A 23102-nucleotide genomic window follows, 5' to 3' on the forward strand; every position below is an offset into this window, starting at 1 on the left:
GCCAATGCGTGCATGGCCTCTCCCTCCACCTTGAGCTTTTGGGCTTGATTCTTCTCCACCCCACCCCACCCCACCCATGAGCTGCTAAATTGGCTGGAGCTGTCAATCAGTAAGGCAAGAGCTCTGTATCACAAGCTGCAAAGGGTGGCTTGCTCAGCTGGGTTCGGGCAGAGCTGGCCTCAGAGCTGGCCTCAGAGCATGCAATCTCAAAAGCACAGACCATAAACACAAAATTAAAAGGTAAAGTAACAAGGGCAGAGATGTTTACTGGAAAGTTTGCTTTTGCTGCCCAGAAAATATGGGCTTTTTATAAACACACACACACATAACGCCTCTGCTGCCCACCTTTAGAAGTATGTACTTTGCTCTATATGTGGCTTTTTTATCTGGCCCTGTTACACTCAGCTCATGACCGGGAAACCTGGAATCATCACCCACATAGAAATGACCCCCTTGGCACCACCAGGGATGAACAACACATGGGCTGCATTTACAGTTGCTCACCAACTAGCTCAAGGGACAAACCCCAGTTTCCCAGCAGAGGATTAATCCCAGGTGAAAAAAAAAAATTATTCCTGAAGCTAGGGAAGTGCTTAGGGGAAAAAAACAAAAAACAAAAAACAAAAAACAACAACAACAAAAAAAACAACCTCATGTTAAAGCTGGCTGCCAATGAGGTACCCACCAGGATGGCTTCCAGACACCGAGAGCATCATACCAGGAGGCAGAAGTTGGGCCACGTGTGTCACTTGCTAGCTTAGGTCTCTGTCCCCAGCCAGGCCCAGTGGCTTCCCAGTTCCAAGTATTCACTGTGTGCCTGGCCCAGGAAGCCCTCATTACCACCAGTTGAGAGCCACCTGCTAAAACCTGCAGTACCAAGCACTCTGAGCCCTTCGAGGACGAAGAGCTCACTATCTGTGTCTCTAAGCACCGTCACAGCTTGCTAGTTATTTAACTGACTGATTTCCTGGCCCTCTGAATGGATCACGGCCTAGCTCTGCCCAACTGCCAACACCTGTATCCCCAAAGTCTACCTCTGCGAAGCTCCTAGTCTACCACTCAACTCTAAGAACCTTCAAGGTTAACGCAAATTGACACATTCGCTGACCTCCTGTGGCTCATGCCACATTAACTAAATATTCTTCACCTTTGCCTTCCTTCCAGGGAACAACCCTGTCCCTTCATCTGAACCAGAGATTCCAACCCAGCCACCCTTGATGGTTTAACGTCCACTCCATGCCCCAACAGATTTCTTAGAGTGCTATAGTAGCGGCCACTCTCCATCAAAGACAGGAACCCTTTGGCCAAAGAACCAGGGAACAACACCCACTCCTCCATCTTTCAGAGCCCCCAGAATGCACCAGGGCACAGCCAAGGATCTGGCACTGATGGATGCCAGCACTGGCCGAGGCCTCGGTAGCATGAACCAAGTGTGGGTGTGTGTCATGGCCTGTTTAATCCATTCCTGCTCCACCCCTGGCCCCACCCCTCAAGTCTTCTGTTTCCTGAGCAGAAATAACCAGCTGCAGATGGTTCCACTACTTCAAAGCTCTTGAGAAACCACCGGACCCAGAGATGCTGAGACAACCAGGCTGCCGGCTGATGACCAAATCTGCACAGCTCGCCCCAAGATGCCCATCTTCTTAGTGCGTGTGCTTTATTTTTGTAGCCAACCACCATCACTTTCCACCCAGAACACACATGCCCGTCACACCAAACCACAGCCTTACATAAGCACCTGCAGCTGTGGATCTCAGTCCCAGCTACACACTGCAGTCACCTAGAGAAAGCCAAAAAGTGCCGCCGTTCTGACCTCCACCTGCGGCAGTTCTGAACCAAGTGGTCTGAGGATCCAAACATTTGTAGGCAGCCGGGATGGTTAATACTGACTACCAACGTCGCAGGAGCTAGAATCACCTAGGAGAGCAGCCACTGGGCACATCTGTGAGAGAGCCTCTAGATTCAGTTTACTGAAATGGGAAGGCCCACCCTAACTGTGTGTGGGCAACACCATCCCAGAGGCTAGGAACCCAGGCTGAATGAAGAGGGAGCCAGGAGGACACAAGCATACAAGCATTCAGCTCATGCTCACTCGCTCGTGCTCACTTGCTCGCTCTCTCTCTCTCTCTCTCTCTCTCTCTCTCTTTCTCCCTCTCTGCTCCCTAGTTACAGATGCAAAGTGACCCATTGCCTCACGCTGCTGTCACCATTTCTCCCAGGCCATGACAGACTGCACCCTCAAACCACAAAGCAGAACTTTCCTTAAGTTGCTGCTTGCTGATCAAGCATTTTGTCACAGCAATGAGAATTTTACTAAAACAGAAGCCAAAGCAAAAAAAAAAAAAAAAAAAAAAAAAACCTTCCACAGTGGCTCAGACTACCAAACGTGAGTGACGAGGCTCCAAGAGTCTCAACTCCACACAATACTTTGAACCCCAAGCTTCTTTCCATCCTGTCTTCAACTATGGGCCCCACTTTCTAGCCCCAGAGAGATTATATCGTGATTCTGAAACTCTCAGAATGAATAACTGTCATTTCTTTGAATGCAAGTGCAAGAATTTGACCTTGAAGACAGAGGAAATTTTAAAGCCCTACTACGCCTTCAATTTACTGACAGGGAGGCCAGGGGTTGAAGTGACTCACTCAGGGTCACAAAGCTGCTACACAAGAGCCCGATCTCTAAGTCTCTGTCCTGAATATCACAAGGGGGCAGAACAGTGTAGAAGGAACAGGTGAGGTGGCTGTGTACTTACTGGATGCCTTTAGAGGTCACCCTCCCGCTACCTAATGGAAAGACTTCATCTCCTTCACTTAAGATGCCTGAAGGCAAAAGGCAGTGAGCTTTTGAAATAGTGCTGTCACCACCGGGAGTCCTCAGCCGCGGTGGTGGCCCTGTGGCTGTCCGAGGTTCCTCAGAAAAGCCATTAGCAGAATGGGCCTAAGCCAGTTTTGAAAGGGTGCTCTGTGAAAGCTGCGGCCGGACAGAGAGACCAGAGCCAAGTGTGGATTCTGGCCTCTCGAGGATGAGAGAGGCTGACTGTGGGTTTCAAAATCTCTAACCGACCTGCGCACGCAGTTGCCTTCCTTCCTGTGTTTTTACGGCAGAGCGTTTGTTTGCTATGCAGCTGGTGCCATGCAGCACAGGAAACCCGAGCTTGGAGCTCAGCGAAAATCCCTCTTAGCCTGTGGCCTGGTTTCTCCTCGCCTGGCATAGGTGTCCCGGTGAGGCTTTATCTCACCATGGGTGGCTCTGGCAAGGCCAGATGTTTATGGATGTGCTGGCTAGTTTTTATGTGAACTTGACAGAAAGCTAGATTCATTTTTGGAGGAAAGGATCTCAGTTGAGAAAACGTTCCCAACAGGTTGGCTGGTGGGCAAGTCGGTGGTGCATTTTCTTGATTGATGACTGATGTAGCAGGGCCCGGCTCGCTGGTTGGTCTGGGCTCTTCTATAAGAAAGCAGACTGAGTGAGCTGGGAGAAGCAAGCTCAGATCCTGCCTCCAGGTTCCTGCCTAGAGTTCCTGTGCTGTAGAACTGTAAGCTGAAATAAACTCTTTACTCCTCAAGTTGCGTTTTTATGGTGTTTTATCACAGCAAGAGAAACCCTAACGATGACAAAGGCTTTCTAACTCATGGACAGAGCTCCCGGTCACCTCTTCCGGCAACACCACGGATGATGCAGGCTCATTAACAATGTAAGGAAGAACGGCTGTGATGGAGGGATGGACTGCTCCTTCACTGAGGAAATGGTGAAGAGCTACATTCATCCATCCCCCAGGAAAACACATGTGCAGAGCAAGGCCAGAAGCCAGCGAGGACTGAGGAGAGAGCTGGAAAGTAATGGGGCAGCCATAGGCCTTCTGAGAGTCTCTCTTCAAGCTTGTCATCGTGTTGCTGAGAAGAGCAGGTGACATTCCCAGAGTCACAAAGCCAGTGTCCACCAGCAGAAGTGGTCAAAAGACCTCAGCATCAGCAGAGAAGGGTGACACTAGAATTGCAGGCCCTGTTCTCATTCTGTTTGTGGCAAGGTTTCATGTGGCCTCCTGGCTATGTAACTGAGGACAACCTTAATCCTGCTGCCTCTGCCTCCAGCGCCGGGATTACAGCAGTGAGCTGTCACCTGCAGACATCACAGGCCCCCTGCACTTCCATTTTGTCTGTTCCCTCTCTTCATGCTTAGTTGAACCTTTTACCGTGATGGAGAAGACACAAGCAGGTGGAGGAGATAGATGGCGGACTGAGAAGTGGTACCCGCTCAGGTTCAAGCGTCGTACAGATGTTTGCAGAGAGGTGCCAAGACAGCAGCCGGAGCTGAGGCCCTGGCACTCTGAAGAACTGCGGGCCTGGAAGTCATCCCCACAGTGGTCACAAATGAAACCCAGAGAGAGAAGTGTGATTTAGGATTCTGACTCAGCCCAGCTGGGCAGAGGATGCCCAGCAGATGGTCCTAAGTTTCCCATCACAGAAGTTAAAGCAGATAGAGAAAAAAGAAAGAAAACAGGGACCAAATGATGACATTCAAAAGCTGCCTGGAGCAAAGCCCTTCTATGAACAACGCTATTCCATCTTCTTCCTACAGGTAACCACTTCCCACGTGAACCCCAAGAAGGCAACCGTACAGCCCACAAGAGACGTGCAACTACAGATACACTTCCTGCTCATCAACTGGCAAAGTAAACATCTGAAGCAGGCGGCCCACAGTGTGGTCACGGCAAGAGTTGCCCCCTCCCACCTCCCCAGCACAGCTCCCCACACGATGGTGCACTGTGTGAGGTGAGCCTACACCAGGAACTTCAGAACCAGGGCTTATAAAACAAAACTGGTCTCACACTGGGGCAGCCTAGCTGGGATTCACTGCCTCGTTCACTGCCAGGTTCACCAGCAGGCTCCTGGGCACTTGAGAATTTTCAAGGAAAGAAGCTGCTAGGGTCCCAGGCTCAAAGGGACTCCGAAGTAAGACAACTCCCCTTCTATACTCCGCCCCAGCAACCTCTGTTTATGGGATCAGTAACTTTAAACAATCAAAGGCATTCGGGAGTTGAAGTCTACACTATACAAGTATAAGGACCCGAGTTCTGATCCCCAATACCCACATGAAGACACAGGCACAGAGCACTCCACTAATCTCAGCCCTGAGAGGTAAAAAACGGTGGCTCTTATGGAGTAGGCAAGGGGAAAAGGCTCACTGGCCAACCAATCTAGCTGAACTGGTGAGCCCAGGTTTAGTGAGAGAACATGTCTTTAAAAATCCGGTAAAGGCCAGTGGAGGAAGATCTAGACTCTAGCCTCCACAGACACACACACACCATGAATGCAATACCCACACCTGCAAACAGACACACAATAAAAAGAAGATCGAGAGAGGGCGAGAAAGAGAGTCAAAGCCAAAACAGCAACTCAGATAAGCAAGAATAAAAGAGTCAAACTTCAAACATCTTGAATTAGCTTGAAATGTTTGACAACCTCTAGATCAAAAGGAAAGAAAACGGTAGGGGCTAGGGACAGGGACAGGCAGTTTGTAATGAACTGGACCAAGATCACCAGCTGATGTAAAGACCAGACCATATGCACCGTGAAAAGACCCAGGGTATTCCACACCTACATACAGAGCGCTCCTCCAGGAAAACAGCAGAGGCCAGGTGTGACAGGCCAGAACGGTTTCTACCAATGCCACATTTACAGAGTTTTACATCTTCATGGGTATGCTTTCAGGAGATGGCACAGGGCATGTTGGAGACCACTGGGATACAGCTGGCTTGGAACACAGATGACTCTGAAGCTGGAATCCTTAGGAATCTCTAGGCAACTCCTTCCCTGAGGAAGGAAGCACTGGGTGTGGTACCTCTCCCCACAGCGAAGGCAAAGGCAGGTGTTATCTTCATAGTAGGAAAAAGAGAAGCTAAGCCACAGCTGAAGACAGATATCTGAACTGCCTTAGGGGACCTTTGGGTGTGGCTTTGGGTCACAAAAGGCATAGCCTTTGGGCACAGTACTCAAAGAATTCTCTCGGGTTTGCCCTTCTGTCTCCTTAAAGCCCAACTAAAGCAGACAATCTGCTCAGGGTGCCATCAGCTGCCTGCTAGGCACTCTGAGCCCAGTTACATATATATATTTGCATCTCCCTCTTCACAACAAGAACAGGGGATGGGACCAAGTACAGGAGTCCTTTCCCACGCTGTCCACACCTGCACGAGCCTGGAGCCTCACTCCAAGAGACTCGGAGTCAACAGCTATTAATGAAGAAGTACCTTATGCTACAATAAGCACCCTAGTGGGTCCAGGAAACCTGCTGACAACCCACTATCTCTGCCATTGACTGCGTGTAGCACGACAGGCTAATGACACATCTGGATTCTTTCCAGGATAGAGGCCCTTGGGGAGAGGCCCCTGAGGGAGAGGCCTCTAGGGCTGTTCATGTTTTGGTTTGGGTTTTTTGTTTTAATGTTTCAACAGCTGTGTCCATCTGTGATCTCACCACAAGGGGACAAGACTGAAGACTAGTGAGCTGAAGAGGTTAAGGTGGGAAGGCGAGGGCTCCTGAGTCCATCTGGGGCATGAACCTCCACAGCTGGAGAACACAATAAGGTTCTATATTGCAGATGTTCTTCACTGGGATTCGGGATAGCTTCAGCCAAAAGCACCCTGATACTCAGGCCTGGCTGCAGTGCCGAGTAGGGAAATGGACCAGAGGGAGGAGGGGCCCTGGGCTAACGGCAAGGCCTAGGCACAAGAGGCAAAGGCCTCAGCTTAATATTCTCCAAAGTCCAGCATGATACCAGCTTAGCCTCACCGTCATCAAGGCTGTACCAAATCTCCTGTAAGCCAGGATATAAGTAATCACTATTCTGCGCCTTCACTCACCCCATGCATGTGTCTGCAGGGGGAGACGCAAACCATTCTATGAGATGCCACAGAGCTATTGAGGCAGACAATGGGCACCTTAGAACTCATTGACATCCTCCCAGCAGGCAGCTAGCTTTTCTCATCCTGTTCCTGTTCCTGTCACCTCTGCTGCATTCCTATGAGCTTAGAAGCCAGAGCTGTGCCTGTGCAACAGTTTAAGAGTTCAGAGAGCTCCAGGCTGTCCCTAGACTTCCAGTAAATTCTTTAGAGCAAGGGAAGGAGGAAGATGAGCTTTAGACAATGGCAAAACCAAATGCTGAGGTGGAGGGGACAGCAGAAGGGAGAGGAGGAGGGGGAGGAAGAGAAGGAAGGAGGAAGAGGAAGAGGAAGAGGAGGAGGGAGGAGGGAAGCCATGCTGTGCACCCCACCCCCCAACACACATCTTGTGCTGGACTCCACTGGCACAGGCAGGCGTTCATTACTCTGGGCCACGTGCTTGCTCCACAAGCCTGGCACAGTCCACGTTTTTTAACGCAGAGAGAAAGAAAAGGCGTGCTTGCTGTTATTTTTAATTCCTTCCTCAGCACCTTCCAAAATTCTGGAGCAGAAGGATGAGCCACTAAACTTCCCCCAGTCGCAGCTAATAAGCAGCACTTCTAAGGCCAAAATGGAGCAGATGTGCTCTGTGCCCCCCTAAGAGAACTCTGGTCCAGGCCACTAAACGTCATCCAAGGGCAGTAAGTGGCCCGAAACCCTGGGTCTAGAAAGGACAGGGCCTGGTAAGATGCCCCTGCTTCTCACCTTCCCTCCATCGTCCTTGAGCCCTACCTCCTCCTCCACTTGGTTCCATCCATTCAGCAGCAGAGCCCTAACTCGACCAGCCCTGCCCTAGCTCTCACTTCACCACATCAGGTTAGGGTCAGGGCTTGTGTTAATACCCAGTTGCCAACTCACCTCAGGACCTCAGGCCAGTCCCTTCCCCGGGCTGGGAGGGATTGCATCACACAGTCACTCTGAGCAACAGTATGGGAACGGGCTGGTACGATTCTCCCAGTTACTGTGGTCAGATATCACAGTCACTGTGCAGAGGTGAGTGACTCAGGATGACCGCTCACTCAAATCTGACCACTATCTGGCTGTAATTAATAATGGCATAACCACATCGTGCTCTTAGGAATATCCAGCGTCGGGCCTGCAGAGATGTCTCAACTGTTAAGAGCACCGGCTGCTCTTGCAGAGGGCCAAGGTTCAGTCCCCAGCACTCACACTGGGGGCTCAGAACCGTCTATAACTCAGTTCCAGGGGTTCTGATGCCATCTTCTCAGCTACAGGTACGAGGCATGCATGGGGCATGCAGGCGCTCACAGAGGCAAAACACCTACACACATAAAATAACTTTTTAAAATCTTTTAGAAGAATAAAAGAAATATCCAGAATGGTTTAAGGTATCACAAACAAAGCCACCTTGATTCGTTTTCTGCCCATCCCTTTTCTTGAGACATACAAGAACTTTTAAGGAATCTGACCTGAATTTTCTCATGAAATGAGAACAATGCTAATCTCATGGCTTTGTCTATTAAGATACATACGATGTTTCTCTTGGTGATCTGTGGGGCAAAGCACAGACAGTAGCAGAGATCCTGCTTGGGTCTGATATGTCCTATAGGCTGCCTGCATCTGGACACCTGCTCCTCTCTTTAGTTGGAGGTGTGGTTTGGGGAGCTATAGGCCTGGCTGGTAGAGATAGAGCACTGCAGGGTAGGCCTTTGAGGACTACAGCCTGCCCCTGCTTCTGCCTAGACCATGCTCCCTGATCCATCAAGGTGTCAGCATTCCAAGCTGCAAGCTCTTACCACCACAGACCAGACCCACGCCACCATATCTGCTCCATCATGGCAGACCACACCCTCTGATTAAACTGTGTGCCAGAATAAACCTGTCTTCCCTAATGCTGCTTCTGTCTTGGCAATAAGAAAATGACAGGCACTAGGGTCAAGCCTCAGACACCCGAACTCCAAATCCTGCCACCGACCCTCTGGGCCTCAGCCACCCCATGGGAACACCGTGACTCACTCACCTATCCAGAGTGCTGCGCACGCATCCGTACACCGCACAACAGAATCACCTCAGGGGAGTCTCAGGATGTGCCAGAGGCCTGCACTGCCAACCCAACCATCTCTGACAGCAACAAGATGGATGGCTCAGCTGCTCTCTAAGACAAAGACATGGGAGCATGCCGGCCCTGAGTGTAGACTTGTATTGGTGTGTTCGCTGCTCATGGTTCTCCAAGGTCCCCATGAGAATCTGGGTGTGAACTTGGAAACCTGAAGAACTGTGCATTATAAAATCATGGCAGGCGACACAGCCACCGTGTTGCTTCTTGCAAACAGCCCCACACAGAGTACTTGAGTTTCTTCCATAAGCCTACAGCAGAGGCTCTGTCCCTCTCTACTCATGGGGACAGAGAGGCACTGTACGGTCTCATCTGGAATTCTAGCAATGTCATACATTCCAAAAAAAAAATTCCACAAACACAAAAGTTTATTTAAAGAAGAAAAAGAAAAAGAAAAAGAAAAAGAAAAAGAACGTATCTATCAACTTAGATTAGCAAGAATAACAAGGAACTCTCCACAGATGAAACAAATTACAGGTATCTGTCCAGACAGGAGATGGGAGTTCTGTTTGTTTAAACTCTAGTATTTCACTCTCTTGTTTTTATTTACTTTATATGTACATGTGCAGAAATAGGTGTGGTGGTCAGAGGACAATTTGAAGGAGTTGGTTCTCTCCCTCCACCATGAAGGGTCCAGGGACGGACCTCAGGTTATGTGTGAGTCTTGGCAGCAGATATCCCTACCAGCTCAACCATCCTACCACCATCCCCCTTTGTTTTTTAGCCAGGGCCTTACTATGTAATCCAGGTTGGCCTGGATGGAGCTCACAATCTCCTGCCTGGATCTCCCGAGTGCTGGGACTGTAGAAGTGCACCATCAGGCCTGCCTTATCTGACTCATTAAGAGACAGAGCCTGTTTCTGATAAACCGATAACATTCTCCGAGTCTACTGTGGAGTGCAGCTATGCTGGCTGGCTGCAGTGTGCTCTGGAATCAGAAACCTGGCCTGGATAATGTGATACACTGTCTAGAGGCAGTCAGTATAAAAACTCCGCGACGGGCTGGCCTAGGGAGACCCAGAGGGGTTAGGATCCTGTCTTATGGCCTCTGTTTAGGGAGACCAAGCATCCACAGAGCTCAAAGACATTCCCCCTCATTTCCCAAGGAACGCATGACGTGAGTCACGGCTGATTACCCGAATGCTCGCTCCGGAGCCTCCTGGCTGAACAAGGCGTCTTTGCTACTGACGGGCAAAACACTATTTCAACCTGCTCCAGACATAGCCTAGAGCTGTCCACATGGCAGTATAAGGATTACGTCTCTGACCTGGATAACTCGGGCAGTAAACCTGCTGTTACTGGCCTTGAGGCCTCGGTGGGAGAGCAGTGAGCAGTGGCTTTAGACACCACCCCTCCACTTTAAAATCTCCTGGACATTTACAGAGCAAGGTCCAGACACCAAGCTTGGCTGACCCAACTGCTTGGCACCATCCCTCCCAACTCCTCTGGCCGCTCCCATTTCCTCGCTGTAGCCACCCTGAGCTGCCCTGCCTCTCCCAGACACTAGCCCTCTCCACGCTGTCTGGCCTGCTCTCTCCATAGCCTCCTACCCCACTCCCAGACTCTTTTGCAAGCATGAAGACCCAGCTAGAGCATTCCCTCTTCTGTGAAACCTTCTGGTGTTCAGAGGATGGCTGCTCTCCCTCTGGGCTCCTAAACAACACTCCGTGACCTTAACCAGGCCATTTCTCTCAAGGACACCTCTGTGGTTGAACAGGCGCTTCAGTCCCTTTATGCCTCTGGACAGTTCACAGACAAGACTTCATCTCTGTGTCTCGTGAGGCCCAACACAAAGTTGGTTTGCCAAAACCCAATGTACACTTAGGGGCTGGGATCCCCATCTACCCTCAAGCTGGAGTGGGGAACCAGCAACATTTAGCCCACCTCAGCCTGGGTTCCAAGTAAGGGAAATCAATTCCTAGAGATTTCTCCACAATCCAGTCCCTGGCACAAATGGGATGGGAGTAGCCAGGGCCATTTTGCTGAGCACATGGTACTCTAACAGGCCTGCTACTAATGCGGGTGGGTGGTAGCGTGTGTATGCACAGGCAAGCCTGCGTGCTACACAGCACACTCCAGAAGACAGCAAAAGAATAAATTAGACTAGAATAGGCCATGGTGTCCCACCTTGGGAAATGCCTTAACACAAGCCAAAAGCCCAGGTGTGAATTTAAAATTTCTCCGACACCTTGGTTCACAATGTGGAGACCCAGGTGAACCAGCCCCGGGGTCCATCTCTGGACACCCTACACTTTAGGAGCCGTATACACACCATGGTTATGTCCCATGCTACATTTCACATTCTAGACAATTCTTTGCCTAATCCACTTGCACCTTGTATCCTGTTTGTACCTGTAAGTACACCTGCTGCCTGCGGTAGAGTCTGCCCTTAGATGTTGGACCAGGAAGAGGTGAGACACAGGCCTGACACAGCCCTGTCCCTTGACCTTGTATATGCTCTGTCCCATGAAGAAGAGTCCAGCAAGTCGAAGAGCTGAACCCGGTTCTCCAAGCATGATCCCCTTTTCCACAGCTCCATATGCAGCCAGAGGCTCCAGGGCCCACATCCAGATCACTTTGGAGTCCTCAGCTTCTGGCAACAGCCAGGCCAGCTGCTGAGGTGAAACTTCAGGAGGACAACATTCCAACCCTGCCCCAAGAAAACACCAGCAACAATAAACAGCACACACTTACAGGCAGCTATCAGTCACAAACTGTGAGTCACTGGGCTCTGCATGGGGATCTCACCCATCCCCCCCACCCAGAGCACTGATTCATCAAAGTTTGTTTTCAATGCTATTATTTTTAGTCAGCCAAGCAATGTTTTAAATGGCCATAGAGAAGGGGGGAAGGGGAACGGAGCGGAGGGCCCCTGAACATCGATTATTTTTCTAATACTCCACCAGGACCTCAGCCAATACGCGGCATGGCTGGGTACTTTTGGGGTACAGGCATTGGGAAAGGATCCTTCCCTTACATGAACTGCCATTCTTACAGATAGTGAGCTCTGAAACCAGGGATCTCCAAGGTGCCCTGCTGGTGCCATCACCAATGTCCTTCTTGAGAACGAAAAGACGAATTTACTGAACACATACTATGAGCCGCACACATGGGCTAGGAACCTGGCCCGTCTCAGCTCACTCTTACGTGCGATCAGCAGTCCTGCTCCCATTTTTCACACAGGAGAACTGAAGCAAAAGATATGACCAAGGCCATTAGGCTCCATGCAGTCCTTTTCTCTGCTGCGTTATAATGTCCTGGCTTTCTCTCCCACTCCACAAGTGGCATGGCACACCCATTAGGGAACAGAGAAATGACCACAAAGAAATATCTTAGAGAGGTGCAGTCCACCTAGAGTCCGGGCCTGGTCAAGCTACATGGGAGCAGAGAAACCCCGGTGTTCTGCCTCAGCACGCTATCTGACAGTTACTTGTAGCTAGGGGGAAAAAGGAAGAAAGAAAAATATACATAGTCAGAAAAGAAAAAAGAGGAGAGGAGAGGAGAGGAGAGGAGAGGAGAGGAGAGGAGAGGAGAGGAGAGGAGAGGAGAGGAGAGAGGAGAGGAGAGGAGAGAAGAGAGGAGAGGAGAGGAGAGGAGAGAGGAGAGGAGAGGAGAAGAGAAGGAAAAAAAGAGCTCTTTCTGGACCCATTACTCCACATTTGGGCTCAGCCCAGAGGTGATTTTTTAAGGAAAAAATGCCTTTTGGCATTTTTGAGCTGTGACAGTGTCAAAACAGACCTTTAAAAAACACACACCCAAAAAGCATTACTATTGTCAAAAGTTGTCAAAAGCTTTTAAACATCACACCACACACATACACACACATGCATGCACACACACACACACACACACACACCAGGGGCCCCTCTGGGCCACAGTTGGCTTGGCGATGAGCAGTACGAAGCCTGGCGGCAGGAGCAGTCAGATGGGTAATTCTGTTTCCAAGGCAAACCTGTACGCTGCTTTCTAAACAGTGCTCGCCCTAAACAAACGCCCAGCGGAGCACAGAGAACTTGCCAGATGTGAGTGGGGAAAGCCTTGGGACACAGAAAAAGAATGAACTCAAAGAAACTCCTTTTCCATTTCCTAGATGGGGTTCAAATTTGTAAGCTCCCTGCTCCCTCTGCTTACTGGGGGTAGTGTCTTTGCATAGACAGTTGAAAATAAATAAGGAAGTTTCGTGGGTAAACACTGACAGGAGCAAACACTCCCACAGGTATCTGCGAGAATGTCCACCTCTGGTAGCTAACCGTTTTTAGGCATCTGTGGTCATTAAAGTCAACTTCCTGCTCCAAGAATAGTCAAAAATAGCAACAAAGGAAGGCAAACCGCTCACTGCATCTTAAGACACACAGTCTCCGGGCTTCATCCTCGCGTTGGGTATTTTTACACGCCTTTGTAGTTCAAGTTTGCCGATTTAGTCAAGGGGGGCCAGGGGGCAAGGAGGGCAAGGGGAAGAGGAGAGCCACAATCTAGAGACGGAACTCCAAAGTTGTTTACTCGCTTTTATAAATTAATTGGCACTGGACTGATGATAATTAAAGAAGATTCATGATTCAATTAATGAACCAGTTGTACACCAAAAAGAGAACTTCTAAATTGGGGCTAGTGAGATGGCTCAGTGGGTAATTGGTGCGTGACACTGAGCCTGACGACCCATTTCCTGACTACTAGGGATCCATGAAGTGGAAGAGAGCTGACAAGTGATTCTCCGACCTCCACTTCTGCACCTGTGGCTTGTGTGTCCCCCCCCACCCCCCCATACACACACAACAAAGACAGTGCAATTTTTAAATGGCTTCAGAAACTTCTAGAATGCCTATATGAAAATCAGAGTCCAGAGAACCCTCCACCAGAACTTGCTACCTAGACTACACCAGCTGAGAACAACTGAGATGCAGAGAAATTAAGTCAAAAACAAAGCAAGGTTTAGAAACACCCCACCCCACCCGCCCACCCACACTCACTCACTACCCTGTGTCTGTCACGCCCGCTTCCAAAACAACCTGACCAAGTGCATTAAGTAAGTTTTCTTTGATAGCATTTCTGGAGTCTGCTAAACAAACCTTTAGCTGGGTCCAGAATTAGCCAGACTTCTTAATTAATGGCTTCTACTGTTTTTTCAATTTAAACTGAGTCTCTCTGTCAAAACATTGTGTGTGTGTAGCAGTGTGTCACTGTGGCAGGCAGCTGTTGGCAGTCATGCCACTGAGGAGAGAGGGGCTTGTCCGGCAGATACGTTATTTCTCACACTGTGAAGTAAGTCAACACAGAATAATGTGTATGCTCTCTCTCTCTCTCTCTCTCTCTCTCTCTCAACAAACACACACACACACACACACACAGAGAGAGAGAGAGAGAGAATCTTTGTCAGCAGTTAATCCATTTCAGAGTTTTGAGGGGGACTGGTTTCTTAGCACCAAGCAAATTCTATTTACAAATTAGCTGGAGATAAACGCACACAACGGTCTTACGGCTCCCAAGGAGCCATGTTTAACCAGCTGGCAGATGGGAAGCTACAGAGGGAAGCAAAGGAGCTAGCCCTCTTTCCTTATCATGTCCCTGTCATGCTAGCCCTCTTTCCTCATCATGTCCCTGTCACCCAGGGCACAGAGTGAGCACCTGCTTCACTGAAAGCAAACAGAACAATAAACTAGACAAGGTCTCCTAAAAGCTCCTTTGTCCCTGAAACCACATTCCTGGACTGCAGAGCAAGCTCAGAGAGCAGAGGCATTTGCCACCAAGCCTGACAACTACAGTGTGGTCCTCGGGACCCACTTGGTAAAAGGAAATCACTGACTCCCTCATACTGCACCCTGACATACGTGTGCATCCCATGGCACAAGGTACCCCACACACATACACACAAACACATAATAAATACGAGCATCCCCAGGGCAACGTAGAACTGTTTCTAGGAGCCACTGGGCTCCAGGGAAGATGGAGAGGCTGAACTACAAGAGCCTTGGAGGAAAGCTGGTCCCTCCAATGCTCACCGGCTTCCAGTTCCTTCCCACACCATGCACACAGCAGGATGCCCCTGCCCCTAACCTCCTACCCCAGGAGCAACCTTGCCACTATCAGACCTGGGAAAACAAGTCAGATTGTATTGTTTTGTTGTTTTTTTTTTTTTTTTTTTTTTTCTATGTACGGTCACCATTTATTCTCTAAGCTCTTGCGGTCAAAATCAACCCCATTGTTTGTGGGCTTTTCGAGACATGGTTTCTCTGTATAACCCTGGCTGTCCTGGAACTCACTTTATAGACCAGGCTGGCCATGAACTCAGAAATCTGCCTGCCTCTGCCTCCCAAGTGCTGGGATTAAAGGTGTGCGCCATCACACCCGGCTCAGGTTGTGTTGGTGGTTTTGTGTTTCCCAGCTGTCATAGTTCATCTTGATTGTCAAGGTGATGAAAGTGAAGTCACCAGGAAAACAAAGCTCTGATACGTCTGTAAGGGAATCTCTCGGTTGGATTCATCGAGTTGATGGGACCCACTCTATCTGTGGGCCAATCAGCAGCTTTCACCTCTTTCTGCTTCCTGACTATGGATGCCACGTGGCCAGCCACTCCAAGCTCCTGCTTCCATGGCTTTCCTGCCATGATAAACTGTTACCTGAAACTGCAAGCCAAAGCAAGCCCTTCCTCCCTTTCCGCTGCTTTTGTCAGGGTGTGTTTGCACAATAACAAGAAAGGCGGTTAACACACCCGTCAAGTACAGCAAAGGAGACAGGAACAGAAGTTAACTAGATATTCAAGACCCTGTTGCTTTCCACCTTGGAAGTGTGACTCTAAGAGGGGGATTCTGGAAGACGAAGAGCGGGAGAAACGCCTTAACAGAATACAGTCTCATTTCAAATGAGCCAGCCCTGCCCAGTCCCATTTATTCCACAGAGGCACACTGAGAATAATGGCTGTGCAGCGCAGCAAATGGCATTAAAATCTCCTAATAAATTAGTGGGTGGAAATTAATAGCCATTCAGTCCATTAAATTGTGTTAATTTTATTTCCATTATAATACAGCAGCAGTTGCAAATTTACATTATTAAGCCAATATTTATTTTTTTTCAAAAACTCATTTTAATTAGAGTCGGGATGTGATAAGCTCAAACCTAATTCTCTCCATTGTCATCAACCTCTTGCATGTCTCATCAAAACTAAATGATGACTTCATTCATCACTTTTTTTTTCTATCATTAAAATGGTCATTTAAATGTTTATGTCCAGGCCCTTCAAGGTCCTCAGCAGGTAAACTCTCTTGCCATATACCTGACGGCCCGAGTTCAATGCCTGGAGCTCATGGTGGAAGGAGAGAACTAACTTTCAGAATGCATGCACCCTCACACGCAAACAAATACAAAGTAAAATAACATTTTCACAGGCTAGAAAGACAGCTAGGCCATTAAGAGCACATGTTGCTCTAACAGAAGATGGGAGTCGGGCTCCAGCAGCAGGTGGGTCAGCTCACAACTGTCACTCTGTCTGGGGGTGACACCCCTTCTGGTGCCTGTGGACCCTGCACTCGCATGCATATACACACATGCACATAAACAAACAAAGCTCTTTAAAGTCCTTGCAGAGACTTCTAGAAGAGATCTTAGTAAAACTTCCCATGTCTTTTCAGAAACTGGGGTTCTCAGGATTTTCTCTGCCCAGCATGTGATTGAGAGATGTGAAAAGCTAAGTCACACCAAAAGGAAAGGCTGAGCACCCACAGTCCGCAGCTAGAGTCCCTGCTCACACCGAGGAAAACCTGAAATTCAGGTTTGTCACACTAAGTTGCCCTTTACTTCAAAGAGAAAACACTTTATAGTTGGGTCCTAGACAGCACTCAGCTCACAGGCCCTTCTGTACAAGTGACAGGTAAGAGAGTCACCGCAGCTGTCTGCCTGGCAAAAGCCCAGCAGATAAAGGTGTCATGCAAGACAGCTCTCCTCAGGTCCCAACACACATATCCAACACACATATAAGCACGCACTCATACAACACAGACACACACACACACAAACACACACAGACACACACACACGAGGGATGTTTCAAGGAAAATGGGTAAAACTGGAGATCACCATGTTAAGCAAAAATCAAACTGAGACAGATGTAGTGTGACTTCACATATGCTGAATCTACAGTTTAAAAAAAAAATGTGTAAGACACAAAACTAGAAGAGGGACTATACAGAGACCAGGGCAGGATTTGAGATGGGGGGGGGGGGGTTAAAGGGAGGTACATATACTCAAAATACAAGACTCAAAAAATGGCATGATGAAATCTAGTTTGTACAATGAACACACATAAATAATAATAAAGAAAAGACCAAGTTCCCAGGAGCTTCACACAGTCCAAATTCCTCAGACCATCACCCCAACCAGCACACACCAACCTCCCCAACACACATGCCAGCTCCCACCCGGAGCACTGCTCGACCCTCGGCCACCCCGCCAGCTCTCTATCCTGGGGCAGGGACGCTGAGTTCCTTGAGAGCAGTGACTGGTTAAGTTCCACAGTCAAAGCAATGAGGACGCAAGGCAAAACACAAAAACCCTACATCTCCGCAGCATGTCTGTAAACTCTTCTGGGGCCTCATTTTAACCCAGTTTTATGCCCATCCAGGAAGGCTCTGGGCTGGTGAAATGACTCAGCCAGTAAAGGTGCCTGCCACCAAGCCTGATGACCTGAATGTCACCTTCAGAACTCAGACAGTGGAAGGACAGCCTGCAAGCTGTCCTCTGATTTCCAAATGTGCACCACATCATGTACACAATACACGTAACGTGCACACAATACATACACACATACATGCACACAATACATACACACATACATGCATTCATACAATACAGCCGATTTTAAATCCAGGCAGGGACCTGAATTCCAGAGGTTGGGTGGGGTTTATCTTCCCCAGAGAAAGCAGGTGGCTGTCTATCATGGTGTAATATTCTAATGTTGTGCCTTCACATGTTAAAGCATATTTCACAGTCATCTTCCCCACAGTACCCCCAATCTCCAAAAATGTCCCTGTCTTCTCAAACACATCTCTGCATCCCTCCCTAGGGCATATACCATTGGGTCAGAGGCTGGGCACACAAGAAACAATCCTGTTTTCTGATTAGAAACAGAGTAAAAATGCTGCCCGCAAAAAGCATGGCTGCAAACATTCTTCCCTAGGACCAAGCAGGAAGGGTCAAAGTTCCTCCAACCAGAGAATACTGACCCTGTGGTCCAGCACCCTAGTCAGCTACCCGCTGTTCTGAGGCCCTGTTCTGATGGGTCACATGCTGGCAGCTGGGAGGAGGCTTGCTGCCAATGGTTTACACCGAGGGGGTTGGCCAGAGACCTACCTGGCATTGTCAAAAGCCTTGGTGTTTCTGTCCCCAGAAGCTGGAGAACGCGGTTACAATGAGGATACTTTTCCTCTCCCTACCAGTTGAGGGTAGCCTAGCAAAGTCCCTGGGGGCCCCAGGAGGAGGTCATACTACAAAGGGGGTGGACAAAGGTGGTGGTGGGGTGTTTCCTGTAAGACCTACTTCACTTCTTGACTTTTTTTCCCCCTCTCTGGATTTGATGCTATGCAACAATGCCCAAGATCCTTTCTAAACCAGAGATGCCTTCAGCTTGGTCCAGCACTGGCTCTCCCCCACGGCAGGCCTGTCTCTCTCAAAGGCAGGTGCTTCAACTTCCCTTTAGGAACTAGAGAGGGAGACACCTGTGTCTCCTCTCAGCCACTCAAGCAGGTGGGAGTGGGCTGCTGGCATGGAACTTGCCTGAGCTCTGCCCCACCTCTGCCAGATCTGAGATGCCCTGCTCTCCACTCTGTAGCGTAAAATGAAACTCCTACACCTCATCTCTGTGAAGGCAAGCAAGCCCGGGTCACTCCAGCTCTCCTGGTCACTGAATGTGCCTAGAGCCCCGGGGGGGGGGGGGGAGAAGCCAGCATGTGGCCAATAGCTACCACAGCCGAAAGGTTCCTCATCTCAGACGGAGAGTCCTCACAGCCCTGCTCCAGATCTGACAGAATGTACTGAGGCACCCAGTGTCCCGCCCCACTCGAAGCGGGTGACTAAGTCACACACTTTCCTTTGTCTGCTTTCCAAAGCCCTAGTTCTCAAAGGCAGCAATGTGACAAGCAACACACAAGCCCGGGGCTTAGCAGACACAGGGCTAGCACCAGCACATAGCCAACTAGTCGCCTCTCCAAGACGTGGCCTTTAGCTTTCAGCCCATGGCCAAAACAGCAGCAGCTGTTGCCAAGGGAGACAGGGTGACCCAGAGGCGTGGGCACAAAATCCAGGGATGGAAATCCACCTTTGTCTAGATCCACCCAAGCAACCGGGTCTCTCTAGTTGAGAAAAGATGAAAGAAAACAATCCCAGGACTGGGAGGGTAGCTCAGTAGCAGAGCGTTGGCCTAACATGCAAGAAGCCCTGGGTTCAGTCCGAAGTGCAGCCAAAGAACCGGCAAACCCACACCCTGCTTCCAAAGCCTGAGGTCTACGAACAGGCTGAAGGTACCTAGTCCTATGCGGCTGGGAGCGAAAGTGTTAGCCTGAAATCTCAGAAGCACACTAGCTTTGACCTGTCTGTGAGGAAGGCACAGCCTCTCCTCCAAGCTGACCCCAGCCCAAAGATTAACCAAGAGCGTTGCAGACAGAAGAGATCCACCACCCACCCTGGACATGGATGCTTTGGGGACTCAGAGTTCAAAACAGCCTGGGAGAAAGGGCATGCCAGATCTAGTCGAATGAATGCTTTCCCTCTCTAAGTTCTGTCACTTCGCAAGCAAGATCATTTTAGACCTCCATGCCTGCCTTTTCTATGTTCCAGTTCTGTCGTCTTCCAGACCATATGAAAGTGCCTTGTAAATTGTGAAATACTTTGCACAGCTATTTCATACTTGATAGCACTGTTCAAAACAGAAAGCGCTTGAGCTGGGTGCACTCTGGCAGATGGGGGGGGGGGGGCTGCTTCTCCAGATCTGACAGAGCCCTGTGAAACTCAACTGCGCTTCAGCAAAAGGATAAAGGAGAATGGGAAGCTGAAGAAGGAGCCAAAACCCAGGTGCCTCTGACTATCACATCACCCCTAAAGCCAGCTGGCAAAGGCTCAGTGGCCAAGCATTCTTCCAGACCACATACTGCCTGCCTGCCCTCTCCTTTACAGGTGGGATCCACCCGCTCAGGTTTGGGGGTTGTTAGATTTTTGTTTTTGTTTTGTTTTGATTTTCTTTAAGTGGCATTCCCACCATATGTGGTGTGTGCTTCCAGGGAAGGCCGACCCTAGGTTCCTGTGGACAGATGTTGTTTTTTGTCTTACTATCAGGGCTGGCAGCCCATACACAGCTGCCTTGAGCAGGTGGCCAAGGATGGAAGCTACCCCTGCCTAGACAGGTGATGACCTCTACTATCATAGGCCCTGGGAACCTTCTTTCCATCCCTCTGCAGGCAGAATGCGCCCCCCCACACACACACACACCCCTGCAAACATCCCCACCTGCCCCTCATCTGGAATCAGTCTTTAAAGGTGTCTGAGAAGAAACAAAACCAGAAGACTAAAGTGCTCTCACCGCATTGCCCAGACGTGGCTATGCTCTAGAAGGCCTTGGGAGTGAAGTCACTGACCCCTTCCATCAGCCATCTGTGAGCTCCCGCCGGACTCCTCTAGCCCGATGGGAAGGATAAAGGAGGTCAGGACAGATGGCAAAGCGCTTTGGGAAAAGAGGCTCTACAGGAATGCAGGGCCGATGGGAGGCCAGCCCTGGGGTGTTTTGTTATCTGCCTGGAGCTGCCTGCTCCATTCTAGGCACCCGCATACTCTGGATTAAAAAGATCGCAAATCAGCAGGGGTGGGGTGGAAAGTGGGAAAGCCCCTACTTTCTGCCACTTGTTTCTCCCGCTTCAAAGTCGGTGCTCTGCTCTCCAACTAAGTGCGTGCGTGCATGCGTGCACAGGGGGCGGGAGGCTGGCACAACCAAATCTAAAAATACTCAGTAAAAATGCTAATCCCAAGGCAAAGAAAGAGCGAAGAAGGAATCTGTCAATCAACGGGCTCCCGCTCCTCACCCACAGCTGTACCGACTGCATTCCTGTAGACGAGGAAAAGAAGTGGGGGGAACAGAGCTGAAGAAAAGAAAGGGACACACGCCACCACCTCCACGAGCGCGGGGCGGGAGGCGGCGGAGGAGGAGGGGCTCGGCCGGCAGAGCCGAACAAAGCGGGGCCTCCACTTGGAGCCCGAAGCCCGGAGAGTTGGGGGACCAAGCTCAGAAACACCCCTGCTGCACGGAAGCAGCTGGCGACCCTTGAGGTCTAGAAGCCAAAATGCTGCACGGAAGCCTGGTCTCTGAGCCTAGGCAAATCCGAAGGTTTTGTTTGGGGTCCCTCCACCCACTCCCCGTCCCCTACAGGCGCGCGCACACACACGCACACGCCCTCCCTCTCCACCCCGGCCGCGCTAGGGGGCTGGGCCGGTGCGCCCCCCGCCGCTCTGGGACCCCCACCTGGGGATGGTAATGCACTTGGTGTTCACGTTCTGCGTGGTGATGGCCTTCTCCAGCTCGTCTAACTGCCCCGTCTTCTTGAGCTTCTTCACCAAGCTCTTGACCGCCTTCTCGCACCACTTCTCCTCCTGCCCGTTCTGCTCGCCCTTCTTCCAACCCAGCAGGCGCTTCACGATCGGGGGGGTGAAGGGCAGGATGGACGACATGGCTGGCACCGGAGGGTCACCGGCGCCCCCGGCGGGGCTGGGCGCACTGGGGACGCCGGGGGCGCTCAGAGGCAGCTCGGCCCGCGCCTCGCCCGAACTTCGCTTTTAACTCTGGAGAACTTGCCCGGGCGTCCGGGTCAGGACCGCGGCGCTGCAGCTGCGGGGATCGGGAGCACGGCGGCGCCCGAGCTGCTCCACGCGGACCGACGGACTGACGGGCAGGCCCCGGACGCGCGGGGTGGAGGCGGCGGCCGCGAGACTCCGAGTGGCAGTAGAAAGTTTGGGTTTCCGCACGGGGTAGCTGTTTGGGTGCCGCCTCCGGGAAGGAAAGTCCAACCCCCAGCCAAACTTTGCTGGCCTGGATGGCTTTGGTGCGCAGATCCCTCCGCCTCTGCAGCGCTGCTCCTCCTCCTCCTCTGTGATCGCCGCCTTGCAGGGCTGGCCAGGGCAGTGCAGCCGCGCTACCCGCTCCTCTCCCGCCCGCTCCCAAGTCTACGTTTCACGCAGCTCCGCGTGCAGCCTCCTTCCCAGCGCAGTCGCCGCCCCCTCGCTGCCGGGGCTCCCCGCTCCTCCCCCGCGCCCTGCTCCGGGGAGGACCCGCGGCCTTCCCCGCCCAGCGCCGCCAAGCGCGCCAACGTGGGCCACCGGGCACGGCGGCCGCCAGCTCTGCCAAGTGCCGCGGGACCGGACTCCTGGGGACTCGCCGCCCCACAGACTCCCAGATACCGTTGCAGGAACTAGAGAGGATTAGACTCGCAGGGAACAGGCACGGTCCGTCAAGGGCTGGCTGCACCCCGGAGAGGACTCGGGCGCGGTGAGGGGTTCAGAAAAGCTCCGGGCCCAGGAAGTTGGGGCACGCTGATCTCGCTCAGTGGCCGGAGCTGCTTTAGGTGGTTTTTTGTTTTGTTTTTGTTTTCCTGCTGGGTGAGATCAGAACGGCTGACTGCCTAAGACTGCGGAGGAGGGAGTTGGAAAAGGGGAGAGGGAGACTTAAAAGGAGTTAAGAGACCTCAGTGACAACTTGAACAATAGCTGGAGCCAGGGGTCCCTTGGGCCCAGTGAACCAAGCCTTTTGCAGAAAACGGGCCTCAAAGACATCTGTTGCGTTCCTGAAGGAATGAATGGGGGTGCTTTAGGATTTTCCTTTGGAGGAGGGGGGAGAATTAACATTTCAGGGTGTTACTGAAGTTCCGAAATTCGACACCAAACAAGTAAGAGAGCTTTTGTTTACAAAGCAATGAACTCGCACACACAAAGAAGAGCAAGCCGGGGAAGACTCGGGAAGTTTATTCAAAGTTAGCCTAGGTGGGAAGCCAAGAGAACCTGACTTTGGGTAGCCCTAGGGGCTTTACTGCAGACTAGACGAATTCAGGACTGGTTGCCCACG

The 23102-nt window shown here is 50.8% G+C and overlaps 1 protein-coding gene across 1 annotated transcript in view; it reads right to left on the minus strand.

Annotated features, from left to right (window-relative positions):
* The window catches only part of Smad3 (SMAD family member 3), a 110444-nt gene extending 88408 nt beyond the window's left edge, over positions 1-22036 (minus strand). Inside the window, exon 1 of the mRNA XM_021171797.2 lies at positions 21510-22036. Coding sequence (XP_021027456.1) covers positions 21510-21715 — 206 coding nt within the window. The 5' untranslated portion in view covers positions 21716-22036. The remainder of the gene's footprint in view (positions 1-21509) is intronic.
* Between the last annotated feature and the right edge of the window lie 1066 nt (positions 22037-23102).

Source organism: Mus caroli, chromosome 9, assembly GCF_900094665.2.
Source record: "Mus caroli chromosome 9, CAROLI_EIJ_v1.1, whole genome shotgun sequence".
Classification (NCBI taxonomy): domain Eukaryota; kingdom Metazoa; phylum Chordata; class Mammalia; order Rodentia; family Muridae; genus Mus; species Mus caroli.